General features: G+C 42.5%; 1 protein-coding gene across 1 annotated transcript in view; it reads right to left on the reverse strand.

Moving 5' to 3' along the window:
• Window positions 1-22908, reverse strand: part of FAXC (failed axon connections homolog, metaxin like GST domain containing) — a 73020-nt gene that overhangs the window by 46743 nt on the left and 3369 nt on the right. Inside the window, exons 2-3 of the mRNA XM_043591985.1 lie at window positions 19945-20080; window positions 5074-5270 (exon numbers count right to left, since the gene is read on the reverse strand). Of these exons, the coding sequence (XP_043447920.1) occupies window positions 5074-5270; window positions 19945-20080 (333 nt within the window). The remainder of the gene's footprint in view (window positions 1-5073; window positions 5271-19944; window positions 20081-22908) is intronic.

Below are 22908 nucleotides of genomic sequence, written 5' to 3' on the forward strand. Positions count from 1 at the left end.
CTGGCACTATCGGTGTCTTTCATAGAAGAGCCCTCCCTCAGCTTACGTCGGTCTCTACTGCGTTTCCTGCCCCCTCGTGCATATTCCTGAGATTTTCATCGCTATTCCTCCTACCTCTTCCTCCACACTTGTGGGGTGATCTAATTCACACTCTGATTTCAAACTGATGACTCCCAAACCCATACCCAGCCCAGACCTTTGTCCTGACACCCAGGGATCCATGTGAGGCGTCCTCAGGAGCTGCAAACCCACATTTCCAAAATCAGATTCATCAGCTTCCTTCCCTTCAAATCTGCTTCTCCTCGCCCAAACCTGAAAGAATCCCAGGTGTTGTTCCTCACTGCTCTCTGCCCCTCACTCCTGACAGCCAGTCCCCCCTGTGAATTTGCCCTTTTCTCCAACTCAATTAGCACATCATCCACCACAGGTCTCCTGACATCCCTTCAAGGCCCTTCAGAAACCCAATTGCCCCAAGGCACCCACAGTGAGCTCCTAAAACACAAATCTAGTCATATCAGGCTGCTTCTCAGAGTCCTTCATGAACTCCCCATTCCTGAGCTTGCACACCAGCCCTGCTCCCACAGTCTGACCCAGGCCTGGTCTGGCCATTCTCTGGCCTCATCCTGTTGCAGATGCTGCTACTCTGCCTGGATATCCTAATCTTCCCCTGCCACCCAGCCCCTTCACCCACCACTCTGACTGTCCCTAGCTTCTGTTGTGACACCGTGTCCTCTGGGAAGCCTTCCCCTCATCACTCCAGCAGGTGCTGGCTGTCTTTCCTCAGTTCTTCAAATTCTACCCCAGCACCAACCATTAGGATGGCTCAACGTCTCCCCCAGCCTAAGAGTCACCTGAGGACAGAGATAGCATCTGATCACCTTGCTTCCCCACCACCCCCTCCAGCATGGAGCCCGGCCACAAGTAGTCATTCATTAAGTTTACTGAAAGAATGAACTATTGATTGAAATGTAAAAAAGCTTCACTTCTGAGCCAGCTACTGCCAAGTAGTGTTTCTATGGGGTGACAATATTTAAACAGAAAGATGGAAAAAGAGAAATGCCTTTGAAGAATGAAGAAGGGGCTGACATGTTCCCTTCTGAGCTCTGTGTCACTCTCTACTGGGAAGAAGCCCACTGCACAAGGATTCATGAATCATTAGCTGGAGAGGGCAGGGAGGGCCAATGTGGAAACTAGACTAGGCTGAACAATTAAAATAATTCATCATTCTGAGAACCTCTTTCAGGAAGTTGATGCTCATTTTCTTTATCGCAACTGATATATCTGATCTCTTCTGCAAAATGGGGTCAAGGTTTCTTTTGAAGATTGATTAGCTTAGTTGGAACAGAAGAATAAACACTGTTCAACACTTTTTAAAGGAGCTCAAGAGGCCAGGAAAGAAGAACTGACCCTGCTGTTTCCATGAAGATATCTCTCGTTATAACCTAACATGAGGCCTTGCCCATAGCAGAAACGATATTAACCTGTGGGAAACTACACACCGTGGCAAACTACCGTTTGATGAGTCTTTGCATGTGCCCTTCCTGACCATGAGGATGCCTTTCTCCATGTCCTGCTACATCCCTGTCATCTTTTGCTTGTCTTCTGCATGCATGAGGGTGCAGGAGCATACAACCGGCTTCTGTGGTTTCACCGAGTTGCATAGGCACTAGACTCTAAGCCCCTCCAAACAGGACCTCTCGCTACATCTAAAATGGGGGTAAGGGGAACAGGGAAGAGGGGGACACATCAACCCAGTTGTAATCAGAGAGAGAGACTCCTGGCTTTTAGACAAGATCTCGGGTAAATCATTTTCGTAAGGGTCCTACCTCCCCCAATCAGTGAAACTATACCAAAAGCCAAACTCAGAATTTAAAAATCATGGCCAACCTAGAAGAAAAACTGAAATCCCTGTTCTAATGCCTCTATTTTAATGGGTCAAAGTGGGATGACTAGATGGCTTGACCACAGTGCCCTGCACACTTCCCTGTGGGTCTGGAAGACTCTTAACACACTAGTGTCTCATACAAAAGCAGCTGCAGTGTCTGTTACCAAAACTCAATGCCATTCCACTAATTTGACCACGTGTCTCTCATACTTCCCTTTATACCAACTTCCTTGCGTTGGATCTAACGTAAGCATCCAGTGGAACGAAGAGGATAAAAACCTGTCTTCTTCATGTCCAGTAATAGTTTTATAATGCAAGTTGGACATGCTTGTATGGATTTCAAGTGCAAGAAAGCCCACTTTTATAGCAGAGTGTGCTTACTTGAGCAACACTGAAGCAGAGCCTCAGAATTATGTGATGGTATTTACATAACAATGCCAGCTTGCCATTGTCTTTGCTTTTCAGAACATCATACCTGGAGTACTTTTATAGTTTCAGACCAAAATAAACGTATCTGAAAACTTCAGATAGTTTGAATCAATTGGGTCAAACAATTGATTTCCTCCCCTCCACCGCTGTAAATACAGACACAGCCTTGGAGCTTGCTGAGTGTCAGGATTTATCAAGTTCTCATGAAAAGCTCATACTTGCAGTATTGTCCTACATTCTATGGGCCATTCCTTAGGCCGGCCCTGGTTTCTACGGGTGCACATCTTGTGTGTGGCCCTCAGACAAGACAGGGGAAGGAGAGGAGCCTGAGGAAGAATGTCCACAGACTCTCTGCCTCAGGCATGTTCTTACCGGAGCGACAGGGGTCTCTTCTCCATTGGGATTTAGAGCTCATAGGAAAGCCCGTTTGAGGTCTCCTCAAGGCGAGAACATGGCTAAAGATTAAGAGACCTTATGAAACAGAGGAAGGCTTGTTTTTCCTTCTGCTGCTAGGGACCAAAGGGGATTGAAGGAATTAGGCATTTGTCTTTGCAAGTTCACTGGATATTTGTATCTCAGTCAAGACCTGACCTTCCACCTTCACTATTTCTTCCTCAAATTAACCTTTGAGGAGGCACACAGGAGAAATAGTAGCTAACCTCCTCCCTCCCCCCCAAAAAAACATACACTGTAATTAAAGAGTGGATTAGAAAAGCAAAAGTATCCTTAGAAGAGTCTACGTATGACCTAAGCAACTCCCCAAGCACTTGGGTGTTTATGGTCCATAAAATTCAGATTCGTCCCCACCAGGGTACCACCTCCCAGCCCACACCCAACCCTCCCCTACGGGGAGAGAGCCGCCTCCGGTCAAGTATTAGCTGGCACCTGTGCAGGGAGAGAAGGGGAGGGAAGAGCAGAAGGTGAACTTCTACTGGGGAGCAAACATATAAAACATCTGCACACCCAGAGCAAAAAGCAGTGACAGGTGGTACTTGGGAATCTTGCTGGATCAAAGGCTTTCTAACTGGAATATACACTTTATGAACCACTACAAAAATCAAACGGTTGTAGCAAAAGTACCAATAAAAATGTAAGGTGACTTTCAGCCTCTTTTCAGGCAGCTCACAAAGCGACAGCTCCCCGCATTAATGGGACGTCAATCAAATGAGATGCTCTGGGGGCTGCATCAAAAGAGGGCACAGAGGGTCAGGGTGGCCCTGTGCTGTTTCTTCATTTCCCTCAACTGCTGCAAAGTGGGGACCAGAACCTGGCAAGCAAGTGACACGGGCTCTGTGCCACAGGCTTTTCCCTGAGGCTAAGCACATCGCGTGGAGTCATCCATTTGGCCCATCCTGCAACCCCTGCACTCTTTAAGAGGGGAAGCCCAATGGTTCTTCACAGGTTTCAAAAGGAAAACACCTGGGTTCATTCCGGGAGAGGAGTCTATGATGACTTCCATGCTAATCGGCACCCCTGCCTCCACTCTCTGCCTGGTTCCCCCTTGCTCCCACCCCTTTCACCTCCGCAGGAGAGGGGAAGAGAAGTGGTTGTTTCGGGTCTGCCCTGGAATCAACCGGGCAGGAACTGCAAGCAGAAAGAGGAAAAGAGAAGTAGAGAGTCACTTAAAATCCAAGCCAGGGGACAGCAAGTTTCCATTTAGAAGGAGAGCTGAATTGATGAGATAGGAAGGTAATGGGGAAGAACTTCTCTAATCAGCTCCACGCTGAGTGTATCTCTCAGTAGAGGACGTAAAAACTACTGCGTGAGCAAGTGACCCAGGAGTAACAATTAATGCCAAAAAAAAAGTGGGCTTCATGATTCTTAATTAAACCTTTGGAACAAGGTAAGTTTACAGAAATCAGAGAGAAAACTTCTCTTATCCACTGGAGTGTACAGAAAGGTACAAAAACTCCAGAAAATGGATGAAGGGAAAAGAAAAAAAAAACCCGCATGACCATGACTTTGTAAACCAAGAGGAACCGCATCTATTTCACTCACGTGTCATAGCCAGCACAATGCCACATGCAGAACACAGACAACTCATCAACACAGACAAGGAAGACAACCTAGGAGCCAGCCAGTCGGGGCAAAGACACCCAGAGAGCAGTACTGCAGTTTATTTCTGGAACACGAGAGAAGCTCTTGTCGTCTCAGGAAAACTGGCAATAATTTTACAAAGCTTGAATAATTTACTTCACCTGAGACTTCTATCCTGACTTAGTCTTCTGTTCCCTCCTCTGGGTATCTAATGTAACTTTGTTTTAATTCGGCAGTTTGTGGTAGTAAAGGGCAGAATCCATTGAAATCCCTTCCTCACCTCAGTGAGATCAGGGGGCAGCAAACCACAGCTAGGAAGATTTTACGTTTTTAAATAGGGGGGGGGGGGTCCAAAAGAATAACATTTCGTATTAAATGAAATTTCAAATGTCAGTGTTTTCACTGCTTTAGCGAAACAGAGTCACGTTAGTCATTTCCACGTCATCCATGACTTGCATTATAGTGACAGAGTTTAAGCAGCTGCAATAGAGCCACGGCCTGCTCAGCCTAAAAGAGGTGCTAGCTGGGCCTCTACAGAAAATGTCTACCCCTGGTCTAGAGACCTAGACACTTAATGGTCACAGCTTTGACCCCAAGTCAGTCAGAATGTAGAGAACTTTGAAAAGGCTGGGGAGTATCTGAGAAGTGCAACAGAACCTGGGCTTCCTCCAAAGGCTGGGGACAGGCCCTGGGCTCTCACCCAGCACGCCCGGGGGACTCACCAGTAGAAGTGCTCCTCCACCATCTTGGTCACTGCTCTGGAGATGGCTCTTTCATGAGGGCCAAGGTTTTTGTTTAAATTCACTCCAAGTTTCTCTTCCAGAAAGTCAATTATGAATTCTGTGCCAGAAACTTTCTCATGATTATATTCAATCCAAGGCATTTTCCCTTGAGCAGAGAGTTTTCCACCAAAATAATTCTGGGCAGAGTAAATTTGAAAAAGAGAAAAGCAATGTTTTGTTTAAATTTCACTGTATGATTAACAGAAACAAACATTCCAACCCTATATTGGTTGGAATATATATTGGTCTAGTGATTAGACCATTTAAGTAAATGAACTCAGCACATAAACTCTTTAAGGCAATAAATAGTTACTCTTGGAGGAAAAAAAAAAAAAAAAAAGGATTTACCTCACCTGAAGATACTACTTTACTCCCACAGATTTTATCCAGGGCATATATTGTTACAAAAAAGACCAGAGAGCAGAGGTAGTGTTGAAATGATCCTGGTAACAGTTGTCCAGTTACAATGCATGAACAATCCACAAATGCCAAAACAAGTAAATAAACCATAATGAGGCTGGCACTGACCAGGCTGGTAACCAAAGACCTCATCTGAAACCCAGCAGCTCAGGCCTGAAGAATGCTTAATACCACTACACTGCAAACAAGTGGTCCCAGAAATTGTAACACTTGGGTATAACAATGTGTATCCAATTTACTCGACTCAACTCCTGTGCGGGTGAAAATGTAGATTCCTGGGTCCCAGCCCAGACCTCTGCAGCAGAATCCTGGGAAGGGGGCCCAGAAATCTGTGTTTGTGATAAGCTCCCCTTTGATTCACACCCATGCTAGAGTCTTACAGCATCTGGCAGGATGTAGTCCCAGATAGGGGTGAAGTGGGCAGGGGGGGAGGCAGAGGGAGTCATACACTTTATGAACACTGGGAATTACAGTGACATTTGCTGCCCACCATATAAAAAGTCAAGATCTTAACCATGCTGGCGGAGAGGATTCTGTGGTAATGATTGCATTTATTCTATCAGTTTTGTCAGTAAATCTGATCTGGGTCATTTAAGACCTCAAAGTTAATTTTTAAATCTGAATCAATTTTTTGGTTGTCTACACAGCCTAAATTAATCAGATTATTACAAACTCTTCCTCATACTTCATGCAAGTCGATAGTTCAGATACTATTGGCTAATAGCAATGTTAGCTCCTGCAGAGGAACAGAACTCTCAAAACACTGTGCGTGGGAAAGTAAAGTGCTATAACCACTTTGAAACCATTTGACAATTTCTTTAGAAGTTAAATATACACCGGCCATATGATCTAGCCATGTCACTCCTAGGTAGTTACCCAAAAGAAAAGAAAGCATATACCCATGCAAATGGGTGTACGTAAATGTTCATAGAAGATTGATTTGTACTTCAAAACAAAAACAAAAACCAGAAATGCCCTTGAGAAGTACATGAATAAACAAATTCTGGTATGTTCTTACAATGGAACATCACTCAGCAATGAAGAGGAATGAACTATTGATACACTCAATAACACAGATGAATCTCAAAACAATGTTGCTACGTGAGATAAGCCAGACAAAGAAAGAGTACTTGCTGTAGGATTCCACTCATATACAACAAACCCCAAATAAAACAAACTCATCTATAGTGACAGAAAGCCAACCCATATTTGCTAGGGATGATGGGAGACAGGCAGGGACAGGATTACAAAGGAGCACAGAAATCTGAGGGGTAAGGGATACTTGCTATCCTGACTATAGTGATGTTCACTTGAGTATTTACATGTCAAGATTTACCAAGTTATACATTTTAAACATGGGCAACTTATTATATGTCCATTATATCTCAATAAAGCTTTTTCTTTAAAAAGATAGCATGAGACAAATTTTAAATGTATCAACCCTCTACATCTTTAAACTTTTCTCTGAAATAGAGGTCAGCAAACGTTTTCTGTGAAAGACCAGCCAGTACATTTCAGGCAGGCCATGGGGGCCTCTGTCACAACTCAACTTCACAGTTGTAGCATAAAAGCAGCCACAAACAATATAGAAACAAACGAGTGTGGCAGTAAAGGGTTGTTTGGGGGCAATGAAGTTTTCATTTCCTTTTTGACTTTTTTCAACTACTTAAAAATATAAAAGTCCTTCCTAGCTCACAGGCCCGATTTGATCCACAAACCTATAACCTGCTGACCTCTGCTCAAGGGGTATCCAGTAACCCTCATCGCATCCTCGAGAAACAAAATAATCTTAAATTACCATTTGCATCAAGCCCTGGACAAGTAGATACCTCCTTGCAAAGATGACAGAAAATTCTGCCAGGGCCCCACTCAAGAAGACACCTGGTCAAATCCTCCTTTTGGGCTCAAAACCAAAATTTACTGAGAAATGAAAAAACTACCATTTTTTGTGGGAAACCATTGGGTTTAACAATGGTAACTATCATTCTAGTTCTCACCCAAATCACAGCAAGGTTTGCGCATGAATTTCCCCCAAAACCAAACCATATATCTCACCACAAGGGATAAAAACATAGAATGTTGCCAGTTTTCTAAGTCAAGACTCTCTGTGTCTAGAAATTTCGCTTGCCAATTGCACATGGTATATACTAAGCATACCTGAAGACTATGTTGGCCTCCAGCAAGATAACAGGGTTACAGCTGGATATCATGGCCCGTAAAGGCAATTATCTATTTAAGCCCACAGAACTGAGCTTAGACTATGCTTGAAGGTCCTGGGCTTCTCAAACCTTTGAGGTAATATCACTTTTCTGCAGAGTTGAGCAGGTACTAGTTAAATGTTGCCACTCCTGTCTTTGGTAGAGAATAATGGGGACTTTAACTGGTCCCTGTCTCTTGGTATGCTGTATCTCATAGCTTATTCTAAAGAAATTCATTCTGTGCCTAACCTAGAAAAGGGAGTTATTGGGGCTGCTGTTAGCCATATGTTTTTGTTGTGATTTGGAAAACAGAACATCCTTGGGTAAATAGAGTCTATGCCAGGGTTCACAGCTTGGCAAGCAGAAGTGGGTCCAGATGTCGCCCCTACTCCCTAGCCAGGCTCTGTTGTGCAGCGAACAACCTGCACAACAATACATGGCAACCCTAGACATTTCCCTTGATGTTGACCAGGAGAAATGTCACATACCTCTAAAAGTTGCTATTACATCAGACATACTCATGTGTACACTAAAGATCTAGATTTACCATATAACATAGCACCTCTTTCAGATCACCCTTGATAGCACCCATATCCTCCTAACACAGCCCCTTCAGGATTCTTGTCATTTGAAGATGGATTCTATCCTGCACACTGACACCAGAGGAAACTGCAATGCAAACAGCAGAGAGAGAAATTTCTGTGCTGCTCAAAATTATCCAGTGGTTTTACATGGGGCTATTCTAACCCTTTCCACATAGCAGTCTAGGCCTATGCCCTCTAGCTGCTGCCCACCTGCCCAGCCCCCTTGCTATCAACCCCTCCGGTTTCCTGAATTTCAAACTGCCCACACCCGTGTCAAGGTCTTTGCCACCCCTCTGACTCTGCACACTCTTTACCTTTTACAGGGATCCTTTTCCCCAACCTCTGCCAAGTCGTATCTATCCTAAAATATTTAGTTCAAATTTCACCTTGTTGGTGAACTATTTCTCCCAGGTGCAACCATCATCTCCTTTCCTCCATGCTTCTGTCATGCAGCGTACGTTCCCCTCTTCTTATAATATTACTGCTTGTACCTCTGCCTTTCCTTCTGAACCAGCCCCTCTCTGAGTATTTGGTACATTTTTATCTAGATCGCTTTTAAAAACTGGATTAGCAAAAATTAGTGGCTGACTCTTACGGAAATGAAAGTTCTAGTAGGTCATTATCATCAAAAATTTTATTTTTAGAAACAGAAAAAGCATTTGACAAAATTTAACATCGATTCATGGTAAAAAGTCTCAACAAAGTGGGTATAGAGGGAACACACCTCAACAGAATAAAGACCATATATGAAAAACACACAGCTAACATCATAGTCAATGGTGAAAAGCTGAAAGCTTTTCCTCTAAGATCAGGAACAAGGCAAGGATGCCCACTCTTGTCACTTTTATCCAACATAGTACTGGAAATCCTAGCTGTAGCAATCAGCCAAGGAAAATAAATCAAAGGCATCCAAATTGTTAAGAAATAAACTGTCACTATTTGTGGATGACATGATACTAAATATGGAAAACCCTAAAGACTCCATCAAAAATCTATTCAAATAAATTCAGTAAAGTTGCAGAATACAAAATTAATATACAGAAATCTGTTGCATCTCTATACATTAACAATGAACTAGCAGAAAGAGAAATTAAGAAAACAATCCCATTTACAATTGCATCAAAAAGAAAAAAATACCTAGGAATAAATTTAACCAAGGAGGTAAAAGACCAATACTCTGAAAACTAGAAGACACTGAGGAAAGAAACTGAAAGGAAACACAAATGAATAGAAAGATATCATCTTGCTCATTGATTAGAAGAATTAATACTGTTAAAATGTCCACTCTACCCATAGCAATCTACAGATTCAATGCAATTCCTATCAAAATACCATTAATATTTATCAAAGAACTAGAATGAATAATCCTAAAATTTGCGTAGAACCACAGAAGACCCTGAATACCAAAGCAATCTTGAGAAAGAAGAACAAAGGCATCACACTCCCTGATTTCAAACTATACTACAAAGCTACAGTAATCAAAACACTATGGGTACTGGCACAAAAACAGACACATAGATCAAGATCAACAGAACAGAATAGAGAGCCTGGAAATAAAACCCATGCTTATACCGTTAATTACATGAGAAAGGAGGCAAGAATATATGAAGGAAAAAAGACAGTCTCTTCAATAAATGGCACTGGAAACCTAGAGACCTACATGCAAAAGAATGAAACTGGACAGCTTTCTTACATGATACACAAAAACAAACTCAAAATAGATTAAATATCTAAATGTAAGACCTGAGACTATAAGACTTCTAAAAGAAAACACAGGCAGTAATCTCTTGGACATCAGCCTTAGCAATATTTTTCTGGATCTGTTTCCTCAGGCAAGGGAAACAAAGGCAAAAATAAGCAACTGAGAGTACATCAAACTAAGAAGCTTTTGCACAGCAAAGGAAACCATCAACAAAACAAAAGGGCAACCTACCGAATGGGAAAAAATACTTGCAAATGATATATCCAATAAGGAGTCATATATAAATATATAAAGAACTCCTACAATTCAACACTAAAAAAATTTTTAAAAACTGATTTTAAAAAGGTCAGAGGACCTGTACAGGCATTTTTCCAAAGAAGATGCTTACATGGCCAACAGATGCATGAAAAGATGCACAACATCACTAATCATCAGGAAAATACGAATCAAAACCACAATGAGACATGACCAGTCAGAATGGCTAGTATCAAAAAGTCAAGAAACAACAGATGTTGGCGAGAACATAGAAAAAAGGAAACCTTCATGTACCGTTGGCAGGAATGTCAATTTGTGCAACCACTATGCCAAACAGTTTGGAGGTTCCTCCAAATTAAAGACAGAACATACAATCCAGTGATTCCACTACTAGGTATTTACCCGTAGAAAACAAAAACACTAATTTGAAAAGACATAGGCTCCTCTAGGTTTACTGCAGCATTATTTACAATAGCCAAGGTATGGAAGCAACCTAAGGGTCCATCAATAGGTAAATGGATAAAGAAGATGTGGGATAGATACACCAATAGATAGATAGATACATAGAGAGACAGACTGAGAGAGAGTGGAATATTACTCAGCCATAAAAAAGAATGAAATTTGCCCTTTGAACAATATTGATGGACCTACAGGGTATTATGCCAAGTGAAATAAGTCAGACAGAAAAGACAAATACCATATCATTTCACTTATCGGTGGAATCTAAAAAACTAACCCAAACACACAAATCAGAAACAGACTCATAAAAACAGAAAACAAACTGGTGATTGCCAGGGGGAAGGGATGTAGGGGTCAGGCAAAGTAGGTAAAGGGGATTAAGAAGCACAAACTTCCAGTTCTAAAATAAATAAATCATAGTGATGAAAAAGTACAGCATGGGGAATATAGTCAATAGTATTGTAGTAACTTTGTATGGTAACAGACAGTAACTACACCTGCTGTGGGATTTTATGACGTGTAGAATTGTCAATCACTAGGCTGTACGCCTGAAACTAACGTAACGTTGTATGCCAACTATACTCCAATAAAACTAAAAATAACAAAATACCAGCTAAGAAGAAATGTATTTTGCTTACTAGATAAAAAAGCAGAAAATAATACTTTAGAGACACTATGATCATATCTAATTAAAAATGAGATGAATTCTATTTTTTCAAAAAACATTTAAAAGAGAAACACAAAAATGTCTAAAGTAACCGGCAAGACTATGAGATGCAGATGATCTTCCCATGAATTTCAATTCTTCAGAATGTGGTTTTGTTACTTTTACAATAAAAGTGTTTATTTTTTTTTTTTTTTAAATTTTTTTTTCAACGTTTTTATTTATTTTTGGGACAGAGAGAGACAGAGCATGAATGGGGGAGGGGCAGAGAGAGAGGGAGACACAGAATCGGAAACAGGCTCCAGGCTCTGAGCCATCAGCCCAGAGCCTGACGCGGGGCTCGAACTCACGGACCGTGAGATCGTGACCTGGCTGAAGTCGGACGCTTAACCGACTGTGCCACCCAGGCGCCCCTAAAAGTGTTTATTTTAAAAAGAATACTTAATTTTCTTTAACTTCCTTAAATATATTAAAGAACTCCTGGTCTGTTTTATTCAAGCAATTGGAGTCTGACTGGGCCCATTGAGCGGAGTTTCTGAAAGTAATTCTGAGAAGAAAAATGAAGAGGTAAAACCTCTGTATTATTTCTGAGCTGAAGTTTCCCCCTGTAAGTCTGCCCGGGGTGAGATTAATCTATACTTACACTACATTATTAGCAAAGCAGTGAAAACCATAGGCTTTGGGTTTAAAAGTCTGGTTCCATCATTTATTCAGTGTGACCCTGGTCCCTCTCTGAGTCTCCCTTAATCATCCCTGGGCCTCAATTTCCTCAACTACACAATGGGGATATCAAGAATCATAGGAGTAAATGAGAAAATGCACAATGAAGTGTTTGACAAGTGCCTTCATCAGACATATTAACATCACCATCACCATTTGGAAATGCAGAATGTGAAACCTTAAAAGAAATCCCAAAGTCTTGGGACACTGACTTGCTACATTAGCCATGGTACCCCAACTTTTCAGCTAAATATATATCCATTACATTCACTGCACCCCTGGAGCCATCTTGAAAGGTCTCCCACTGGCTAAATTTCAGATATTTGAGAAATTCTGTGGATTATACCACATTGGAAAAAAAAAGTCCATGCATCCACTGTTATGAAATAATAAGAAATATATACGTTGGTCTCTGCTCCCAGTTCTCAGAACTGAGCTCCTAAAAGCCTTATAAAAATTCATAAATGATAAAAGCACTAGGACAAGAGCTCCTAGAAGCATCTTTCGTGTTAATGAGGTGACTCTGGGTGGGCTCCTTGGATGGCTTTTAGATGGTGGCAGGTCACCACAAAGACCAAACCTTTTGATTAGAAGCCAGGAATTTTCAGCCCCACCCCCTCCTCCATCCTCTCTGGGACTGGAAATAGAGTTAATAATTGATCACGTCTATGTGAGGAAGCCATAAAATCCCAAAAGCATGGGGTTCAGAGAGCTTCCAGTGGGCAAAAACACCCATAGAGGGAGGGTGACCCACCCCAACTCCACAAGGACAGAAGCTTCTACACTGGGACCCTCCCACACCTCACCCTAAGTATGACTTCATCTGGCTGTTCATTTGTTGTTGTTGCTGTTGTTGTTTTTAATGTTTGTTTATTTATTTATTTCTGAGAGAGGGAGACAGAGAATCCCACGCTGCTGGCACAGAGCCCAATGTGGGGCTGATCTCACGAAACCCAGGATCATGATCCAAGACGAAATCAAGAGTCAGACACTAATCAGACTTAGCCACCCAGGCACCTCAATTCACTTGTATCTTTTACCGTATTCTTTAATAAACTGATAAACAGAAGTGTTTCCCTGAGTTCTGTAGAAGGGGAGGGATACAGTCTGTGAGACTGAGCCTTTAAAGTGTGGGATCTGACAGTGCATCCAGGTAGAGTATCAGAATTGAATTAGATTGTAGGACACCCAGAGGGTGTCACAGAGAGTTGCCTGGTGTGGGGGAAGAACCTCCTCACATCTGTCAGAAGTGTCAGAAATTAAGGGTTTTATGTTAGTAGTAAAGGAGACTCACAAGAAACACACAATAGGGAAAAACTGGGTTTTCCCCTGTGTAAGAAGGAAAAAACTTGAGTACTTCTCCTTACAACTATGTATTGTAGCTTTGTAAACAAAATATCCTTTTTTTTAATGTTTTTCTTTATTTTGAGAGAGAGAGCATGCAAGCAGGGGAGGGGCAGAGAGAGAGGGAGGAAGAGAATCCCAAGCAGGCTCTACGCTGTTTCACAGAGCCTGATGCGGGCATGACCTGAGCTGACATTGAGATCAGATGCTTAACCAACTGAGCCACCCAGGTGTCCCAATGTCCTTATTTTTTGGAGATGCCTACTGAAGTACTGAAGAGCGAAGTGTCATGATGCCTGCAGCTTACTTTCAAATGGTTCATAAAAAATTGTTCACAAAGGTATACATAAAGAGAAATAAAGCAAAAATAGGCAGTAACTGGTGAATCTAGGTGAAGGTCATATGGGTATTATAGTACTATTCTTTTAGCTTGTCTTTAGAAAATTTCAAAACAAAAAGATGGTGGGGGAAAACAGACAGGATCAGCAAGTAAACAGAACCATCAAAAGTTATGGGGCGCCTGGGTGGCTCAGTCGGTTGAGCGTCCGACTTTGGCTCAGGTCACGATCTCGCGGTCCGTGAGTTCGAGCCCCGCGTCAGGCTCTGGGCTGATGGCTCAGAGCCTAGAGCCTGCTTCCGATTCTGTGTCTCCCTCTCTCTCTGCCCCTCCCCCGTTCATGCTATGTCCCTCTCTGTCTCAAAAATAAATAAATGTTAAAAAATAAAAATAAATAAAAAATAAAAAGTTAGGGCTGAAAGCCAAAGCAGAGAGTTCCTAAGGAGCCATTTTCTTTCTTTTTCTTTCTCCTATTTAAAAAGAAGCATTGTGTGAAATACATGCTTCCTCTACAACCAGTTATGGCAAATGATGTAGGTGTCCTTATCCATGTCCCGAGAAATGTACGGAAGGGAGACCAAAGTATCAGTGATGGTAACCTCCAACCTCCAGGATGGCAGGTGACTTTCATTTTCCACTTACACTTTTGTGTAAGTATTGTTTGAAATTCTTATCAGGACTATATGGCATCTACGTGTAATCAGAACAACACCGGTAAAGCTATTTTCATTTTGAAAAAAAAATTAACCATATCTGCAGGACCCCAATATGAATCTGTAATTATTACAAAATGAAAAGTTTTTGAAATTGACCTACCAATATTTATAACCTGATTTTTAGAAGATAATAACTGTGGCCAATAGATCAGGCTTTAAAAAAAAAAAAAGGCCTTGTGAGTTCCTTCTAATGGTCATCAAATATTTATTCCAGTCCCTCTTAGGTTACAAAATAAAGAAGCTTCAACTATAAAGTCGTGCTCTTAGGAATATGGCATCTTAACCTTTTTTTTCTTTTTTTTAAGGCACAGAGCAAAGAAGGGGCAGAGAGTAGAGCTCTCTGGATCTCTGACAAAAAGCCTCTGCACAGACGAGTCCAGGTGCTGAGCCCTCCAGCACCTCCCAGGTACCACTTACATGAGCACAAACCCTCACTGATGGCACACAGGTCCCCAGGCGCCTGGGACAGGCACGGAGCATCCCTTTCTAAACCACAGAACCATTTTTCTGTTACCTAAATCTCCGCCCGAACCGACCATCCCCTCCATTTATTTTCCATAGAGACCTCACAGAAGAAACAGCACACCTACACCTTTCTTTAAAAGAAAAAAAAAAAAATACACACACACACACACACACGGGAAATAATAATTTTGCAAGGGGGCAAGCCGTCACCTCCTCAAAGGCCTCTGTAACAGCTTCAGGCTTCATGGTGAGGTGTGTGCCTGCTGCTCCAGACACACTAACTAAAAGCAGCTGCAACACGAACAAAGGTAGTTAGGCTACTGGTAAGGACAGGGCCACAGCAGTCAGTACCTGCAGGTGTGAAGACAAGAAGGGAAAGGGGAGCACGCCCTGGCAGCTGCCACAGCCCCGCAAACAGCAGAACCGCTTCATCAATAGCGGGGGCGGGGGCGAGGCGGGGGGGGGGGGGGCGCAAGAGACCCAGGAGCCACAAGAGGCTACCGAGCACAACGTTTGGCATTGGCACCCTGACTGCCCCAAAGCTGCCAAGGCTGATGGATATGATTTAGTCAAGAGTGATGATGGGACAGAGACAGGCAGCTGCTGGGTAGCAGTTCCTTCCTTCAGTGTGAGCCCCTCAGTGACATATGCTTTCCAGTGCCAACTGCCAACACCAAGCTGAACAGTGATCTTTGAACTCTGATCCACCGCCTTTAGATGGTTCAAGATTTGTCTGTCTTCAGTGCTATTTTATCTTCTATTCCTGCTTTGAAAGTCCTGAATGATCTCTCTGTTCCTCTCTCCAGACTCAGCCCTTGCATTCCAGTTCCCAGTCATAAAGAACTTCCTTCTGTCCCCCAAATACCACATGCCCTCCCAGGGCCCCTCACCCGAAGCCCAGGTCAGGTGCCGCTCCGACACACCCCCAGTGGGGCCGCCAAGCCAAGAGGATGCCACGCCTCTCATCCCAGCCCCACCTTAGGAGAATCACTACCACCCCACCCCTTCTCTTCTGTAGAGAAACTGGCTCAGAAAGCAGAGGCCTGGGGGCGTCAGCAGTTGGAGGGGTAACGTCACTATCAGGGAAGCCAAAAGCTTGGCTCCCTCTGTTACCGGCTAAGGAGACCACCTCCTCCCAATGCTGCTACTTTGTAAGACCAGTAGGAGGCATCTGGAGGAGTGGTTTGGGGATGCCTGGGGCTCACCTCCTTACTTTTCCTACATCCCCTCAGAGGCTAAGCTTTCGCCCTTGCTCCCTACAAATTCCCAGGCAGGGAAGCTGACATCTCTGGTAAAAGGAAATCGCAAACAAAAATAGACACCTGAGGCATACAACCACTATAACAGAAGAACAACAGACTGAATAAATACAACATGACGCAGGATTCTGGGGACAGACCAAACAGTTTTAATTGGCATAATAAATGTCATCTAAGGTATAAGAGAAGAAGTTGTAATACAAACACAGGGGAAGTATTACGAAGAAAAATAAAAGTGGGCCTCAATAGGTAAATAGTATGACAGATACAAGAAGAGAACAGAGTGGTACAATGGCTCAGAAAGGTGAATTCACCCAGAAGGAAGAAGAATGAAGGAGTATGTTCAAAAATACAGAAAATAAAGGCAGAGATTTCAGTATCTGGATAATAAGGCACAAGAAAGAAGGGTAGAGGTGCCTGGGTGGCTCATTCGGTGAAGCATCTGACTCCTGATCAGCTCAGGTCATGATCTCACCATTCGTGAGATCGAGCCTCGTGTTATGCTCTGTGCAGACAGCATGGAACCTGCTTGGGATTCTCTCTCCTTCTCTCTCTGCCCCTCCCTTGCTCTCTCTCACACTCTCACTTTCTCTCTCTCAAATAAACTTAAAAGAAAAAAACTTACAAAAAGAAGGATAAAACCAATTAAAAAAGGAAGAAGAATTTGAAGAAGATTAGTAATTCCCCAGAATTAAAAAAAAAAGATTAAGGACTTCAGACTAAAAGAGTTTAGAAAGGACCAAACAAGATGCATAAAGACCCACACCAAGGCACATCATAGTGAAATTTAAGTATGTCAAGATTAAATGCAAATTCTAAAAGCTTCCAGAGAGAAAGAGAAAAAGAATCAGACTGACATCATATTTTTCAATAGCAATATCAATGCAGAAAGACAAAGGAATAATACTTCTACAGCCCTGAAGGAAAAGAACTTTGAACGTATCTGTGTCAAATGTGAGGGCATAATGAAGACGTCATCAGGCACACAGAGCCACTAGAAGTTCACTGCATAATAAGCCTCACGGGAGGCTCAATCGGAAAATATCAAGGACTTGCTCTAATAAAAAGAAATAATCCTGGCAGAGAAGATATATGGGAAATAAGGCTGGTCAGAAACTTAGTAAGGTTTATTGCTGAAAAAGAGCCAGGATTTCCAAAATCCCAGAATTAAAACATTAGACAACAACACACTTGGGATCAGGGCTGGGAAAAGAGAGACCCAAGAGTCATGTGAACCTGTAACACACTCGTATCATCAGAGGACCAACACAGCATTTGAGAAATGGGGAGAAATAAGTAAACTCAAATTTGGATCTTCAGAGAAACCACCAGAACGACATAAATAGAATTTGCTTTAAATGACAAAGTTTTTCTTTTATCTATCCGTTACAAAGCAGGAAATGAGAAAAAAAAAAGTATGATAAGGAGAAAAATACTAAATAATATGTTAGAGGGGCACCTGGGTGGCTCAATTGGTTACATGTCCAACTCCTGATTTTGGCTCAAGTCACGACCCTATGGCTCATGAGTTTGAACCCTGCGTTGGGCTCTGCTCTAACAGCACAGAACCTGCTTAGGATTCTCTCTCTCTCCCTCTCTCTCTGCCTCTCTTTCTCTCTCTCCCTCTCTCTCTCAAAATAAATAAATAAACTTTAAGTAAGATGTTAGAAATAAGTCATAGTAAGAGAATAATTACAAGCATAAATGGAAAAACTCACCGGTTAAGGAGTCTTAGATGGGCTATAAGTAATACATTGCCCATGAAAGACAATACACAAAAAATAAAGAGGATGGGGAAGGATACCCCAAGCAATTATGAACAAAAAGAAAGCTAGAGAATCAATCTCAATATCTGATAATAAAAAATTCAAGATTACAAAAAGAGGGGAAGGGCGCCTGGGTGGCTCAGTCGGTTAAGCGACCGACTTCAGCTCAGGTTATGATCTCACGGTTCGTGAGTTTGAGCCCCACGTCAGGCTCTGTGCTGACAGCTCAGAGCCTGGAGCCTGCTTCAGATTCTGTGTCTCGCTCTCTCTCTGCCCCTCCCCTGCTCATGCTCTGTCTCTCTCTGTCTCAAAAATAAATAAAAACATTAAAAAAAAAGTTTTTTTTAAAGGGGGGACTCAGCTGACTGCTACATACTGGGAAAAGAAACAAGAGAGTACAAATGTGTTCTTTCATATGATGTGTACCTAAACATATAACCTCTTGCATAAAGCAAGAAGCGAGAGAATGGCAGGAAGAAAAGATAAATCAACAAATACCGTTGGAGGGGCGCCTGGGTGGCGCAGTCGGTTAAGCGTCCGACTTCAGCCAGGTCACGATCTCGCGGTCCGTGAGTTTGAGCCCCGCGTCGGGCTCTGGGCTGATGGCTCAGAGCCTGGAGCCTGTTTCCGATTCTGTGTCTCCCTCTCTCTCTGCCCCTCCCCCGTTCATGCTCTGTCTCTCTCTGTCCCAAAAATAAATAAACGTTGAAAAAAAAAAAAAAAACAAATACCGTTGGATATTTTAACCCACTCCTTTTGGAAACTGCTAGAACAGGCTAAAAAAAATAAGCAGAGATATACAAGATCTAAAAAATACACTAAACACACTCAAGCAAGTAAATCTAAGGAGCTCTTCACCCAAACAGAGAATATGTAATTATTTTCAACATTTATAAAAACCAGCCACACATTAGGCTACAGCCTCAGCAAATTCCAAAGAATCACGATCACAGAGACTATCTGCTCTGATCATAAAGTTAAAAAACAATAACAAAAACCAAAGCATTAAAATATTGTATGTGGCTAGATCTTAGCTGAAAAAGAAAAAGGGAAAATTTTTCTTAAAATATATAGAATTGAATGACAACAAAAAACAACCTGTAAAATTTGTGAGACACAACTCACAGAAAAATGTAAACCTTTAACTGCGTTCCTCTGTTCATTCTTTAACGCTGAAATGAGCAAATGTTTCGCTGAAAGTCATCTGAACACAACATGGAGCCCATGGAAAAGCTCTCACAAAATCCACAACTATCTCCCTGGTGGCCTGCTGAGTGCTCTGCCCCCCAGGATTCATGAGAGACAAAATATAATGCCGTCAAACAGAAATCTAAAGGAAAAAACCACGTGGGGAAAAGGTGGGCACCCACCTTTATTAGTAGCTGCCCAGGAGGCCTATCTAAGCTTAACCAAAGCCTACTCTATGTCAGAAAAGCAATACAATGACCCTGAACCCTACAAAAGTCCATACCCTTTGGATCCCTCATTAAATTGAATGTAAAAATCAACTGACGCTAGAATCAAGTCTCTCCTAAGTATCTAGTAAGGACTGGGCCCTGCTAATTTCACACCCACCCTTTCAGCACCAAGAGCAAGTCCTTCCCACGGTGTGAGATTAGGAACTCCCCCTCTGACATGACAGTCATGAACATAAAACATGTTTAGGGGCTGCTGGGTGGCTCAGTCAGTGGAGTGCCCGACTTCTGCTCAGGTCATGATCTCACAGTTCGTGGGTTCGAGCCCTGCATTGGGCTCTGTGTTGACAGCTCGGAGCCTGGAGCCTGCTTTGGATTCTGCGTCTCCCTCTCTCTCTGCCCCTCCCCCGCTCATTCTTGCGCTCTCTCTCTCTCTCTCTCAAAAAAAAAAAAATTAAAGTAAACTTAAAAAATTAAAAAAAAAAAGATACATTTGTTCACAAGTACCTGATAGGGTAAGTCAGCCATCCTTAAGTAAGTTTCCATTTTCAAACAGAAAGGAGACAAACTGGGGACACCATTGTTAGGTCTTGCAAACTGATGCAAAATAATAGCATCTTTGGAGTCAATCTCTTGCTGTTTCCTGCCAAAACCAAAACAGAAATAAAGAACAATCCACATGTTATACATACAATTCCCTTAGTTCCTCAGAGGTCCCTGGTGGGTTGTAGCTCCTCAATGAACAAGCAGATCTCTTTGTCATAGGGGCTTACCTCACCCAGAAGCATTTAAGTAGAAGCTTAGCCAAAACACGGGAGAACCTTACAAACTATCACCATGATCCCAAGGACTTAGTTAGTAACTATATATCAACCTCCTTCTGATGATAACTATACCCTATGAGCAGGAAGAGTGCTTTCTATAACAGGCCCACCTCTTCTCCAGCTGGCTATGTTTACCTGCCAGGGACAAACAAGTTGGATTGGTAAAAATGATTCTGTGTGCTTACTAGGTGTCAAGCATTGTTCTAAGGAGTTCACAGGTATTATTTCACTTAATTTTCACAATAACTTTATGAGGGAGGTACTACTATTATCCGTGTTTTATAGATGAGGACACTGAGGCAGAAAGGATTAACTTGCCCAAGGTCACATTGCTAGATGCCAGAACCTGGACTGAACCAGGCAATCAGAGTCTATGTTCTTGACCCCTAGACTATATGATGAAACTGTCCATAGAACCCAAGAATAACAGCGCAGATTTACTCTGCTATGAACCAGTCTGTAGGGAATCCGAGACCTTGAATATTCTGGTCCCTCCTCCAAACTATGTGTGCCCTCACCTGGCCTCTCACCTGTGTGATACCAAGGAACCTGGCCTCTGAGCTCTCTTTCACCTTCTCCAGTTCCCCAGGGTCCCCACTCTCACCACAGGCATAGATCTTAATACACCTGCCTCTTCCCTTCCTCCAGCCTCAGCCACATGTCTATCTTTTCCTTGGCTACTTTTTTCAGTGGGAGGATTTCCCTGGTACAGCTCTTCAACAGACACAGTATATTAGAGAAAACGTTAGATTCCAAGGGTGGACACCTGGGTACAAATCCAAGCCCTGCTTCCTACTGGCCATGTTACCCTTGGCCTCTCTTCCTCTCACACATGGAAAGTGCACACAGTATCAGTTCTGCACCAATTATCATGAGGATTACATTTTAAAAATCTGTAAACATTGGTCAAGCTCTCAAACACTGTAGAGGAGTCATAGAATCTATTCTCATTCACAGAGTTTTAATCCCCTTAAACTACAATATCTCCTTAAACTACAACATCTTCCACACAGCTTCCCTCTTACGCCACCCTCAGGAACCTTTTGCAATTCCCTCCCTTCTTTCCCTCCACCCATGCACTTCCCAGTCAGATAAGCCTGTTCCTTCTCCTTGGCCTTCCCTGGGCCTCTGCTTCCCTCACATCACTCCCAGTCTAATCCCACACCCACTTCCACCCAAGCAAGAGACAAGCTCTTTGTATCATCATCCATGGATGCTCACTTAACTATAGTATCTGCGTTCAGCGAAACAAACTCTTTTGGAGAAGTTTACTGGCAAAGCGTCCATTCCACTTAAAGAGTTGAGAATGACTCAGTTTGAAAATCCTGGTCAGGTCAAAAGAATAAAAATATTTGCTGTTTTCTGGCAATATTTGCTGTATAAAACAAAGATTTTCGTCTAGATGAAAGGCAGGGGAGGTCAGATACTAAAATCAAGGAGCCACTTAGACTATTCCTAGAGAGCGTGAACTAGATTTGACAATTAGCTGATTTTGTCCAGGCGAATAATTCAAGTCACAGAGTGGTATTTTCATGTAAATTAGCCAGGCAAAATTTAAGAATTGTTAAGAGGGGAGATAAATATAAAATCTTCTGGTCCACTGGCCAGAAACATCTAATTCTAATGGTTAACTTGGGCCATCTCATAATAAGAATGGATGTGACAAGCATATGGCGATGACTTTGTATACATCATGCATATTATTTTATTTCATGTTGACAGTAACACCACCGAGTGGATATTGTTAGGGTTTAAATTTAGTGTATCATACAGTAGGTAAAGAAACTGAAGCTTAACAGAGGTTAAATAACTTGTCCAAGGAATATCATTTTAAGATCAGGTCATTAATAGCTCCAGATCCCAAGGTCTTAGTTTTTTTTTTTAATGTTTATTTTTGAGAGAGAGACATAGAGCGTGAGCAGGGGAAGGACAGAGAAAGGGAGACACAGAATCTGAAGCAGGCTCCAGGCTCTGAACTGTCAGCACAGAGCCCAACATGGGGTTCGAACTCCCGAACCACAAGATCATGACCTGGGCTGAAAGTGGAAGCCGAACCGACTGAGCCACCCAGGCACCCCTCCAGATCCCAAGGTCTTAAGCAGTACACTGAAATGGGCAATTTCTTAGTTAATTTGACCAAAACAGCCAGTTTGACTCAGGTCGCTCAAGCCTGGAACTTTCTAATAAAAGTTATAATAGCTAATGATGGCCAACTTTTACAGAATGCTTTCTTCCATGTCAAACTCTGTTGTAAGCATTTCACATTCAACTCAATTAACTCTATAAGAAAGGCTACTGTTATTATCCCCATTTTACAGATGAGAAAACCATGTAGCCCAGAAGCTTACTCTCATATTCAAGGTTACATGGTTAAAAGCAAAGTTGGTTTGAACCCACTCTGGCTCCAGAGCCCTTCTTCCACACAGCAGGAACTACTCTCTAACTTAGGATCAGAGGAGCAGGTATTTTATAAAACACCTACATAGCTGTATTTTCTAAAGTGGCCTTATAATGAGACCTGTATAAGAGGTCATCTACAGGAGCCTGGGTGGCTCAGTCGGTTAAGCATCCGACTCTTGACTGCGGCTCAGGTCATGATCTCAGTTTCGTGAGTTAGAGCCCTGTGTGGGGAGTTTGTCTCTCTTTC

This window comes from Prionailurus bengalensis, chromosome B2, assembly GCF_016509475.1.
Source record: "Prionailurus bengalensis isolate Pbe53 chromosome B2, Fcat_Pben_1.1_paternal_pri, whole genome shotgun sequence".
Classification (NCBI taxonomy): domain Eukaryota; kingdom Metazoa; phylum Chordata; class Mammalia; order Carnivora; family Felidae; genus Prionailurus; species Prionailurus bengalensis.